Genomic DNA, 12,693 nt, shown 5'->3' with positions numbered 1-12,693 from the left:
TTAAAATCGGTCAAACTTAACCGACGAGATACCCAACTTTTAATATTCAGTTTATATGATATATCCACCTATCACTGAGGTATCCCATATATAAAATACCTAACTAGCAGCCGAGTATTTTATACAAATTGAGATATTCAACTCATAATTGAAATTTTCAATCTAAAATTGGTCTATTTTTTCAAAATGACTATTTTGGTTATATTTTTTAAAAAATTAGATATTTTTTATCATTTTTTTTGAGTTCACGTGCATTCAGAAACACACTTGGGGAGTGGATTTTTCATCAAGCTATCCAGCATCCTTTTGCATAAACCCTAAAAAGAAGAATCACAAATATAGTGAAATTGAAATCAAAGAAGAAAGCTAAGCGATGGTAGCAACTAATTTGAAAGCTGAAGCAATGAAGCTGATGGATACGAGATCTGCTCTTGAGTTAGAGATGAACTCCATCATTGATCGTCTCACTCAACCCGGCGGTCCTGGCCTTTCCGGCAATCTCGTTGATTCCGAGGCATCTCTTTCTCTCTCTCCACCTCTCTCTCTCTCTCTCTCCCTCTCCCTCTCTCTGTCTCTCTCTCTCTCTCTCTCTCTCTCTCTCTCTCTCTCCCCCCCTCTCTCTCTCTCCCCCTCTCCCTCCCTCTCTCTCTCTCTCTCTCTCTCTCTCTCCCTCTCTCTCCCTCGCACTCTCTCCCCCCCTCTCTCTCTCCTAAAAGTTATTGTAATTGAGCAATTGATACAATAGAACCTGGATAAGTAATACCTCTCTCTCTCTCTCTCCTCCCCCTCTCCCTCTCCGTCTCTCTCCACCTCTCCCTCTCTCCCATTTTAATTTGTATGAATTCTACACAATTATATGCATTTAGTTAAAATGAGTGGATGATTACTTAATATAAGAAGAATCAATTAATATAATATCTGTTTTAAATTTGTCGATTTGGGTTATGTCCTGTTGTTTGCTATAATTGCTGTTAGTTGCTTTAAACTTAAAATTGCTGTTATTGTATAGTGTGTACTGATGTATTGAATATATTTGCAGGGATTTCCTAGGTCGGATATTGACATCCCTGTTGTAAGAGCAGACCGGATTAAACTTGCTCGTATGTATACTTGTTTCACACCTATTCTCTAATGTTTTTGCCTACTGCATTGCTTAATCAAGAACATCAAAATTTGCGGATTTTATTAGATACTCTGTATTAAATAATTGTTTTCTTCTTTCTCAAGTTCTATAGTATATTTGCTAATTGCTATTACACTATGTTCAATTAGTAAGTACAGAATTTCTTAATTTCATATGTTTATGCTAGCAGCAATGCTCATTCTGACACTAATAGCCTGCACGTTATGTTGTATGTAGAGTTGCGAAATGATTACAAGGAGATTACCGAGAAAATTAGTCAAACTATACAGGTTTTGCATTCTGCAAAGCTAACTCCAGCATCTACTCACAGGGACACAGGTTAGCAGCTGAACTTCATGTTATTCGACTTGATATGAGAAGGAAAAATGTTATTTGTGTTTAATAATGTTACACTAGGGTGAGAGAGCAAGTGCACCGGCACACACATAATATGAATATATCTATCCTCTATTCCTCTGTAGTCTGTTGTAATAATCTGTATATTGCAGACAGTAGGATTCGTGAATATAAATAAATCCCCTAAAGTAGTTCGTCAAACTGACAATTAAACTAAAATCTTAATTAAAGAATGTGAGATCCTAGTGCTACATTGTTTTAGTATTCTCCTTTATATGTGTTGCAACTTGCAAGATTAATTTAGATAACTTTTGCCCATCTCAAAGTTGTTATCTCGGTGTTCTTGCTAGTGCTACATTGTTTTAATTAACAACTGTTTTAGTATTCTCCTTTTATATGTGTTGCAAGATTTAATTAGATAACTTTTGCCCATCGCACAGTTGTTTATCTCAGCATTCTTCCTGTACACGTTTTACATTTTCACGAGGGTCAATTTAATGGCATTGTTCTGTCATGTGAACTAAATTGAAATGGCTAATCAAATTTTCAGCACTACGTTACATTTAATTTAGTGGAGTTGTCTTCATATGGGGAAAATTAGGCAATTTTTTTTGCTGCTCTTAAAACTCCAAGTTTGTATACTTGTTAGCAGTTCTGCAATAAAATTGATGTTCTCTTAATTCTCGCACTAGAAGCATGCAAGAAATATGTCTTCAACAGGGTTATACAAAGGTTTACTTCCTACAATAACTGATTTATACATATTGTAGGTATGACTAGTACTAGTCAAGGTATTTCTGCTTCCAATGTTGGAGTTGCAATTTCTGAGAGAAGTGCCAGTGCGATGGATGTGGATGTAACTGGTGGACGACCCTTTGCTATGGTGGATGAAATAAGTGAGGCATCTCCAGCAGCAGAAGATGGTTTACAACTTGGTGATCAAATAGTCAAATTTGGGACCGTGGAATTTGGTGATGCTTTGCTGCCAAAGCTTGCTGCTGAAGCACAAACAAATCGAGGTCATGCAGTACCCCTAGTTGTAAAGAGACAAGGTGCTTTAATCAACCTATCAGTGACACCCAGAGTGTGGCAAGGTCGCGGACTGCTGGGGTATGTTTTACTTTTTCGTTCTGTATGATAATTCCTTGAAATGATTCAGTTACCTTTACTTTTATATGAATTTCTTTCCAGTTGGTCACCGAACGTTGGTCAAGGAACAATATGTGAAGTTTCGTGCAAGTTTGAACCTCTAGCAGTGTAGCTAACTGATTGGTGTTCACTTAAAGTTCTATAAATATATATATTTTTTAATTTAAGCGTTTAAGTAGGCAAATTAGTTAACAAAAAGCAATTCGAGCACATTGTAAACCTCATGAAATACTGATGATAATTGGTAGCTAATCTATGTCGCACCAATATCATATGTATCCCAGTATATGATATCCAACAAAGTTGATTAGCATTCTACCAGAATGAAGAGGATGTGATGATCTTTAAACAAGAACATTTCACCTGTAAAAGATAATAAATTGTATAGAAAATACAGTAGGGCAAACATCACCTGTCATAATCAGTATGTCACTTCTCTAGGCTCACATACTTGCAACCACGACCATTACAATCTTGACGGTCATGTATAATATCAATGATGCATTCACCTAAAAATTGCTCGATGTTGTCAGTAACTTATCCTTATGGTCAGGATGGTTATAATTTGCTGTCATTGCTACTTTTCTGTTATGATTGTTTTTGATTAAAAGCTCTTGTTGATTTTCTATTGCTATCATAATTTTTAACTACTGAAAGTACTATTAATATGTAAAGCATGACTTGTTACATATATAAAATACATGAAGATCTTATTTCTAACTCCTATGAAGTTGTATGCGATATTTTTTGGTTGCCTACTGGAGTGACAATCTCTTTGTCTATGACTCTGCTTCTCCATGCTAATGCAAGCAAGTTCATGGTACATTTTTGCAGATGTCATTTCAGTATCTTATGACATCTCTCTGGCATCAAATTAACTTGGTTGAAGCTGTTGCAAACACCGGAATGGATGCACCGCTGTGCAGAGAATCGTCTTCATCATAGTATTCTCGTTGCCAAATATTAATGTTAACTTTATGACAGGACTGGTGTAATTTTCTTTGCTTTGTCAAATTTAAGATCAGATAGTATAAAGTAACAGTTTCTATACTTTTGAGGCACCAAACATTATGTTATAGTAGTTTATTGCATTTGTTTTGGTTTCCTAACTACAGTAAAGGTGTCTCCATGTGTGGGGGATCAATGCCTATCTTTTGTTTGAAGCGACCACATTAGCTCATATCAATACATTATTTTCTTTTCATTTTGACCACAAATGTTTTATTTTCTTAATTCTTCGGAAATAAATTATGAACAGAATATATTATCTTAATTCTTCGGAAATAAATTATGAACAGAATATATTATCTTAATTCTTCGGAAATAAATTATGAACAGAATATATTATCTTTCCCCGCAATTATATATATATGTATATATTGATGATTGATTAATTATTAAACTATGCTAGAAAGTGGCATAACAGTCCACGTCCAATCCATCGTTGGTAGGCCAACCATCTCTCATTTGTCAGCAGAAAATTATTGCGGATGGCAAAAACCTTGAAACCAAAAACTGAAGCGCAGTTAGAGTGGCGTAGCACCCTCGAATTCACGTCAATTTCCCGTATTAATCCTATCCGCAGATAGATAGTTACATCCATCGATGATCAAGGACCCAGATCCTATAAAGGTTGGTTTATGATCCGTTGTATATCAATGTAGAGGATGGGGATCCAATGTGGCAGTATATAATTAAGAAGAAACATGCATGGCAGCCCCACTACAATGCAATTGTAGGTAGAGCTGGTCAAACGAGCGGTTTGGCTCGGCTCGTTCGTAATTCGGCTCGTCAAAATTCGTATAATTCGGCTCGTAAATGAACGAATAATTATTCGGCTCAAACCGTCTAATCCAACGATCCGAACACGAATAGCAGTTGAGGAAACCGGAACCGGCCCGGAATCGGCTCGGCCCGGACCGTGTAATTCGTTAGCGAATAAAGCAGCAGAAATCATGTTTTAACCGCGAATAAGTCGTTCATCTGGCACGCGAATTATTCGCTATTCGCCTTGCACACGAATTATTCGTCTGACATGTTTTAACTAATTCATGAATGTAATAGAAAAATAATTTGTTAATGTAATAAACTGAACAAGGAAAAAGAAAAAGAAATTCCAGATAATAATTTTAAATAATAAAATTAGTGATTGATTTGACAGACCATGTGAATTTGCTAACTGCTAACTGCTGTCTGCTAGGCTACTCTGCTAGTGCTACTGCTAATAATAAACAATTCAATTGCTCAGGGTCAGACTAATTCATTTATTCGCTAATTCGCGAATAACCGCGAATAATTCGCACAACCACATTAACCGCACAACTCGTCCAATTCGCGGTCCGTTCTCGATTTTCTATTTTCATGGTTCGGCACGAACCGGCACGACCCATTGTTCTTAACGATCCGTTCACGAATATAATTCTGATCTAATCGGCCCGGAGATGATTCGGCCCGGCACGCTCGGCCCGATCGTTTGACCACCTCTAATTGTAGGTCTGTGGGAAGAAAGTGCTAAATTATCTGAAGTACAAAAAACAAACAGAATTATGGTTCTGTCTTACTAGTGGTGTTATAATTGTTTTTCTCTAGCATTTTCAAGAGAATTTTGCATTCTAGCTTCTGCTACTAACCTCTGTTTGAAAATTTCATAATTTTTTTACTTTTCTTCCGGGGCGGGGAACCTGAAACCTGCCATATTATTTCAACAGAAAAAGGCGCAGAAAATTTGCATAAGACATAAGGAATATTTTTTCTTTGATAATTAATTACACACTCACACCAGAAGTCGAACTCTTGAACTCCCGAAGGGGACACATGGTCAACCACTGCACCAACACTTTATCTTATAAAAAACTAAGGAATATTATCCGATGATACAACTGTTAATCTAAACAAGAAGTTATTCAAAAGCAGGCCAAAGGCCAACATAGAATCTGAGAACTACAACAAAAATCACCTGAATGCAGCTGCATGAAGGACTCGTGTTGCCAAAATAAGCGATACAATTTACATTGCTATGAAAACTCTTTCCCTAGTTCAGAGATGGTTCAATATCCTTTAGAAGTCCTACAACTTGTTGCATGCTTGGCCTCTTAGAGGGAAGATCAGCAGTGCATAAGTATCCAATCTTTAAGGCCTCCACAAAACGAGACTCAGGTCCTGTTCCGCGTATTTTTGGGTCAATGGCTCTTGAACCCTGGTTTTTCTTTACTAATCCCCTCGCCCAACTAACTAAAGTGGTTTCTTTATCTTCATAAGCATCTTCAGCTGGCTTTTTCCCTGTAATTAACTCAAAGAGAACAATGCCAAATCCATAAACATCAGAGTGTGGTGTTGCTCCTCTAGGTGAGCCAGTTTCTGGCAAAAGAAACTCAGGTGGCACGTAACCTGGAGTCCCACGAGCAATCTCATCCTCTACACAGTGCCCAAATATCTTTGCCAATCCGAAGTCAGACAATCTCGGTTCCAAGTTCATATCAAGATAAACACTGCTGGATTTAACATCTCTGTGAATTATAGGAGGAGAGCACCCATGGTGAAGAAATGCCAATGCTCTGGCAGTCCCAAGTGCAATTTTGTATCGAAATTTCCATGTTAACAAGCCTTCAGACCCAACATTTTGAATCCCATTGTTATCATCTTCTTCCCAAGTGTCTGTACTCCAATCTTCTATAGTTTGAATACCAAGTGGCAGGTCATGAAGCAAATTTTGCAAGTTTCCATTCTCCATATAATCATAAATCGCAATCCTTTGTTCACCGGCTAAGCAGTATCCTGTCAGTGGAACAAGATTAGGGTGTTTGATTCTGCCAAGATATTCAAGCTCTTTTGCAGCTTCATGATCTGTCATTGTAGATCCGTGGACTAAAACTTTGACAGCTACGTGAATACCACCTTGTAAAAAGCCTCGATAAACAGGTCCAAATCTTCCTTCTGCCAACAAGGTACCTCTATCGAAGTTTGAAGTTGCAGACAAGAGATCTGCAAATGTGAAATTCAACAATGGCTTCTCAAATATCACTACTGGGACTGATGTTGCCTGCTTAACATCAGCTACCCAAGTGGTGGAATCGGTCTGGAACGAGAAAGGGCCTGATATAATTTGTTCTTCTTTGTAAAAAGATTGTTTCATGGCCCACATCCTGGTTTTTCTTCTGCAACCAAAGGCAAAAAATAGCAATCCCGCGAGTAAACAGATTAATGAGAAGGCTAAAACCAGCGCAAGCTTTAGCCCCCTATGTGTTGTACTTTTCCTTTTGAACAGGCTCGGGTTTGCAGCAATTGGGCAGCCGTTAGATGACCCAATGAAAGCCGATTTCAGGGTTTTGGCAGAGAACCGAGTAGCACAAAGAGTTAAGTTATTGTAAGAGAAGTTAAACTTCCCCATCGAAGGCAGTTTCTCTAATATAGATAAAGGGATGTTTCCGGTAAGGTTGTTGTAGGAGACATCTAAGGTCCGGAGTCTTTTTGTACTCAAAGGAGGAATTCGACTGCCAAGATGATTTTTGGAAAGATCAATAGTTCTCAAATTACTTAACATTGAAATTTCAACAGGAAGATGGCCTATTAAGTTTGTCTTCGACAAGTTCAAATACTCTAAATTGGGGAAGTTATCGATTTGTAGGAATTTTTGTTTTGAGAACCTATTGTATGCAAGATTTAGGTACTGAAGATTCTCAGCCTCGTTCAGGTTTTCAAAAAACACTCCACTAAGCTGATTTTCAGACAAGTCGAGATAAACTAATTGAGACCAATTGAAGGTGGAGCTGAAATTTACCTGAGATATGTGACCTTGGAATTGATTGTTGCTCAAATCAATCACCTCTAATGGCCCCCCAAAAACATCAACAACGGAGCCCTGGAAAAGATTACTTGAAATGTTAAGAAATGTGACAGATACCATCCCTGAAAAATCTGAACCGCGCCCATGGATCTCATTGTCAGCAAGGTTTAAAGAATTGAGCTTAGGAAATGCAGCAGCAAAGCCTTTAGGAAGAGTGCCATTCAGCTGATTACTTGAAAAATCAATGGAAATCAGGGACTGGCAGTTCAGAATCCCCCGAGGAATGCTGGACTGAAACCAATTATGCTGGAGTTTAAGAACTTGCAAACTAGCAAGGGAGCTGATAGCTTCAGGTATATATCCCGAAAAATTATTGAAAGAAAGGTCCAAGCTTTCAAGTAGGCCAAAATTCCCAATGTTGCTTGATAGGCTCCCGGAGATTTGGTTCAATGAAAGATTGAGAATCTTGAGTGACCCTAAACTCCAGAAATCGGAAGGCAGACCAGTAATTTTATTACTGCTTAAATCCAAAGATTGAAGCTTTTTGAGTTTGCCAATGGTATCATCAGATATCAAACCAGATAGGCCCAAACCATGAGCTACAAACTTGACAACATATTCTTGTTTGGCATTGCAAAACACACCTTGCCATGAACAAACAGGTTCCGAAAAGTTGTAAACTTGAGATGCTCCCATATTTTTCAAGAATTGGGAGATAAAGTATCCATCTGTATTAGGCTGTTGACAAATAGAAGGCCTAAAGAACAATGCAACTACCAGACTCAAACATAAACAACTGACAGACATTTGAAACTAATTCAAGACCTTCCACAGTTCCACCTACCTAAAACTTCTCTCTTTCTGTCACAATCCTTCACTAAAACCTTCTGCTAACCAAAATACACATATCTAAACAGACATTTGGAGATATAATTTACTGTCTTTATTATGGTAACATCTAACATGGCACTGTAATTACTTATACAAGCTTCATGGACCAGTACAATGCCAAGAAATGGATACACAAACTTCTAAAAATATGTTATACTTCAGTAAAATGACAACTACTCTCTGTTCACAAAGTACCAAAATTCTTTCAGTAAAACAACAAATTGGATGATGGGCTTATCAAAAACCAAAGGTTAAGAAACATGGGTGCAAAAGTAAGTGTATGTCACAGGGGAATGAAAAATTCTTGAACTTACCTTGTTTGGCTCTGCATGATCAAGAAAAGGCCAAGAAAAAAAACAACCCAACTGTAAGAGTTTTGTCACTTTGTCAAACAACTTGAATCAAGTTCATTTATCATTTTAAGAAGTTGCTTTTCTAAATGTAAAAGATGAAGAATTGAACAGGAAAGTGAATGAAAAAGGTAACTGAGTAATATTGGCTATTGGGAACATAAAAAGAATTTATGGGAGTGAAGTGGAGTGGTCAGAAGTGGGATATGTATATGAACATGGTTTGTATCAAATGTCTTCTTGGTTGTTGAAATTTATCCACAAACAGTTGTGGAATTTAATGATTATGCCTCTAAATTTTCAATAAGCTAAAAATATCTGAAAATCTAAGTAGCATGCAGCTCAAAAGTCTGAAACAAGTCAGTGGTACTTTTGCATGCTAAAAAAATAGAAAAGAATCATTTTATCCGGTGTTATAAAAATCGGTCTAGAATAATTTTATGCGGTGTTCTAAAAATCGGTTACGACCCTATAACAAATTGCCTAGTACCTAACTTAAAAAGAGAATGAAGTGCAAATGAACTAATTAAGTAGTGCTGTGTGTCCAACTTGATAAACCATGACTATGAAAAAACAACACTACTTCCACATTATATTACCATTTACCAGTGTGCTCATGTGTGAATGAAGAGATACATTGTTGAATATTTCACTTAATTTAAATGATTGTTTAATAGAAATAGAAATTTTAATGTGGAATGTGAGTCTTGAGACCAATTTTTTCAATCGATCTCTTTGTTTGTTAGATAGATCATCTTCCATGAAAAGGACAAGTGAAGGGCCTTCAATCTGTTAGATGAGGTTTTATCAGAGTTTAGACTGGCGAAAAACTCAGGTTCGAATCTCTGCCACCCTCAACATTCCACAAGAGACAAATTAATGTCTCAAAGATGGTCATATGGGCGTCCGTGAGCTTTCCGGTGAGTAAGAGTGTTAGAATACTAATATAATATTCTAGAATATTGGAATACTAATATAAATGCCTATGACTAAGAATACTAGATTCTCAACAAGTTTGTAAATCTAATAATATATGCTTAATGATGATATGAATTATATCTAAGCAATCTCTAAAATCTACATGATTTGTCATTAAGTTGGTTTTGGCCAACCCACATAACTATTTTCTACGTTTTGTTGATGCCTACTTAAAGTTGAGTAGTTTTTTTTCCTAAACAGTTGAGTCGAACCCGAAGGGGGAACAATAGTTCAACCAATGCACCAATACTTCGTTGACAGCATGTTATATACACAAGGATGAAGAACATTGTAATTTTTATTAATCCACAAGCATAAAAAATCGGTGGAGTAGGGGACCATGTAAAGAAATGAAGACAATGAATATGTAGGTAATGCTTTGTATAATTGTGAAGTGTTGTCTAATGCATTGCAAAAGAGAGCCCATGAGTTAACAAAATTATAAAAGAGAATAGATGAGCAGACCCTTTCTTCTTGGACCTACTTTGTCACTGCTTGGTTGATTTATTACAGGGAAAAGTAAAGAAAGGGGACAATAAGATCAAAAAAAAGATAAAATTATGTTAGACTTGAATTTAGAATTTTTTTGCTAACTGAATCGAAGTTGAAGTTAGTGATACAAACAAAGCATTTTCGGATTTAGTTCGTATACAACATAATTCAATTCGGTTTTAATAGTGTAAAACAGACTTGACGATTAAGTTGCACTCGTACAAAGCATTACGAGTGCAACTCTGGTTTAATGAGTGTGTCATGTGTCATTCTGTAATTTTGTATAATCTGATACTAGAATGCAGAATCATGACAGTGGTCTTTAGGAGCAATCATCAGTAGGCATCCCTGCTAGCAATTGGCCTACATTTGATATAAGTTCTTCAAGCATGCTCTATGTCTGCCTGTGTAATTAATCCAGTAATATATAGAACTTTTTGTGTTTTTAGATAACTCTAATCTTTTTTCCTTTCTGTTGTTATGATCTCTCAATTCTTCTTTTAAATAACCTCTCGTTCCTCAACACATGAAACCGATCACTGCTGCCTATTACTGTCTTCACTTTCGAATGAACATACCTTAGGCCACTGATTACTTGGTCAAGTAGATTAATCTTAGACACAGTCTTAATCTTCATTTTCTGTTAATCATTTTGTTATCTGTTTCCTTGCAATGACAAGTAACTCGGTGAGAATCAACCTTGTCTTCTAACTTCAGCTACATTTTCAAGTCAATTCATTTAGCACTCTGAAGAAACAATACACTGAGCTGAACTAGAAAGATTAAAGATACATAATCACATACAAACGATATGCAAAGATCCGGTCACCTGCACTCCTGCAGTGATATGACACGGTGTTGAAATCACCTTGACAGGACTACTACAAATATGCATTTCCTTTTGTTCGTGAATAGTATTAGGAAGATAAACTAAATACACCAGCTAACAGCTGCCTTAATTTACTCGAGCCATGGCAAGTTTGTGCATCTTTTCTTTTCAATTATCTTCACATATTTTCCTCAGCAGAACTTGAGTAGGTACTTTACTCTGATTGATAGAACAGAAGTAATCAGACCCAAATAAAGGAACAGAGGCTCAAAAGAGAAAACACCCCAGGCCCAAGCCAGGGTGGTCCCCGGTGCCACGTGGCACAGGACAAAAAAGTCAACTGTCTCATGTTACCCAAAATGGAACAATTGCATCTCAGGCATTCACGGGTAATCATCCCAAGACAACTCTGATGGAAAAAGGACACCTGACCACACAGCCCATCTGGACCGTCCAACCTATCACCAACCAAGAAGGATCAAAGGTCAGGATGAAGAGGTACAAACCCCAAAAACCCTAAATCTTTGGACCTATAAAAGGCCCCAAAAAGAGGATTTTAGGGGTTGAAAAACATTTTTGACTGCTACACACCTATACACACACCATCATATATATTTTGAATAGCTCATTCTTCCTTCTTCTTCTTCTTCTTCTTCTTCAAGAAAGCCCATTTCTTACTCTCACACCGGAGTTGCCGCGGGATACAACCCCCCCTCCGGTTCTGTTTTGCAGAGACCCCAACTTAGTAGGTTAACCGCACTCCAGCCGCTACGGAAGTTGGGACCTAGCGCGTGTGAGAAAGGAGAAGACACGGGAAGAAACCGAGTTATCATTGGTGCTAGAAGGAGGGCTAGAACCTCCGGTGATGCGGTGTTACCTACAGCTACACCACACGGCTACAAAACCAAAGATACCCCCTCTCTGATAAGAACAAAAACCCACTCTCTTTTTACATCTTATTTTGCTTATTTTCTCCTCCAGAACGGTCACGCACCCTGGTACCATCACCCATAATCTATTCTGAAACTAATGACCACGCGAAAAAGCAAAACCTCCATCTCCGGAACCATTCAGCCGACCGTTGCCCCGCCCAGGGACGACGAGATGGAGGATATAGATGAAGAGCCCCCCACAGCTCGTGCTTCATCTCAGCTTCAGCCCGGAGACCAGAGGTTAACCATAGAGAAGGCAGCCCACAAGTATGCTGAAACCTCTACAAACCCTTGGGGAAACATGACCCCGGAGCAGATTCAAGCGGCTACGGACCTGTGGAAAGAAAAGAACAAGGCTCCTGAAACCCGCCCCGAAGACCAGGAAGAGCACTCGGAAGAATCTTGGGGCTCAGTCTTAGATCGAATTGGCAGGACTAAGAGGTCGTCAGAGGACGCCCAAGACGAGATCAAGAGGGCCACGCTCCGGGACCGCATCCAAAAGGAAGAAGAGGCCAAGGCCAAAGCCAACATCGAAAAGAGAGTGCAAGAGGAAGAAGCCAAACTAAAGAAGAAGGCACGCCGAATCCATGTCTCTTCGGATTCTGAACCTGAAAAGGAATCCAAGCAGGAACAAATGGCCCGGGCTCTCCGGGATCTCAAGAGAAAAGTGGAAGGAGACGTAGAAGTTGGGGCGGCGGCCACGCCCTTCACCAGAAAGCTGGAATCCACCCCCAGAGAATCAACACTCAAGCACTTCAACTTCGACTCCTTTGACGGGCTTGCCGACCCCGAAGAACATCTCAACTACT

At 38.3% G+C, this 12,693-nt stretch overlaps 2 protein-coding genes across 3 annotated transcripts; one reads left to right on the top strand and one right to left on the bottom strand.

Moving 5' to 3' along the window:
* Nucleotides 1-259: 259 nt before the first annotated feature.
* On the top strand, nt 260-3,833 carry LOC141708845 (uncharacterized). The gene is made up of 5 exons (XM_074512656.1): nt 260-514; nt 1,040-1,100; nt 1,361-1,462; nt 2,251-2,590; nt 3,464-3,833. The coding sequence occupies exons 1-5, from the start codon at nt 374-376 to the stop codon at nt 3,483-3,485; spliced, it is 666 nt and encodes a 221-aa protein (XP_074368757.1). The 5' UTR covers nt 260-373; the 3' UTR covers nt 3,486-3,833.
* A 916-nt stretch (nt 3,834-4,749) lies between these two features.
* On the bottom strand, nt 4,750-8,832 carry LOC141708844 (putative LRR receptor-like serine/threonine-protein kinase At2g24230). Of its 2 annotated transcripts, XM_074512655.1 has the most exons (4): nt 5,586-8,832; nt 5,407-5,454; nt 5,260-5,310; nt 4,750-5,149 (listed from the first exon to the last, which is right to left on the bottom strand). In XM_074512655.1, the coding sequence occupies exon 1, from the start codon at nt 8,217-8,219 to the stop codon at nt 5,661-5,663; it is 2,559 nt and encodes an 852-aa protein (XP_074368756.1). In that variant the 5' UTR covers nt 8,220-8,832; the 3' UTR covers nt 4,750-5,149; nt 5,260-5,310; nt 5,407-5,454; nt 5,586-5,660. The 2 variants fall into 2 exon arrangements, with proteins under 2 accessions (XP_074368756.1, XP_074368755.1); XM_074512654.1 differs by lacking the exon at nt 5,407-5,454 and having other exon boundaries at nt 5,260-5,317.
* Between the last annotated feature and the right edge of the window lie 3,861 nt (nt 8,833-12,693).

The sequence above is a fragment of the Apium graveolens genome, chromosome 2 (genome assembly GCF_009905375.1).
Source record: "Apium graveolens cultivar Ventura chromosome 2, ASM990537v1, whole genome shotgun sequence".
Lineage (NCBI taxonomy): Eukaryota > Viridiplantae > Streptophyta > Magnoliopsida > Apiales > Apiaceae > Apium > Apium graveolens.
Note: the sequence above shows the minus strand (reverse complement) of the source record. Positions and strands in the feature narration are given on the sequence as shown.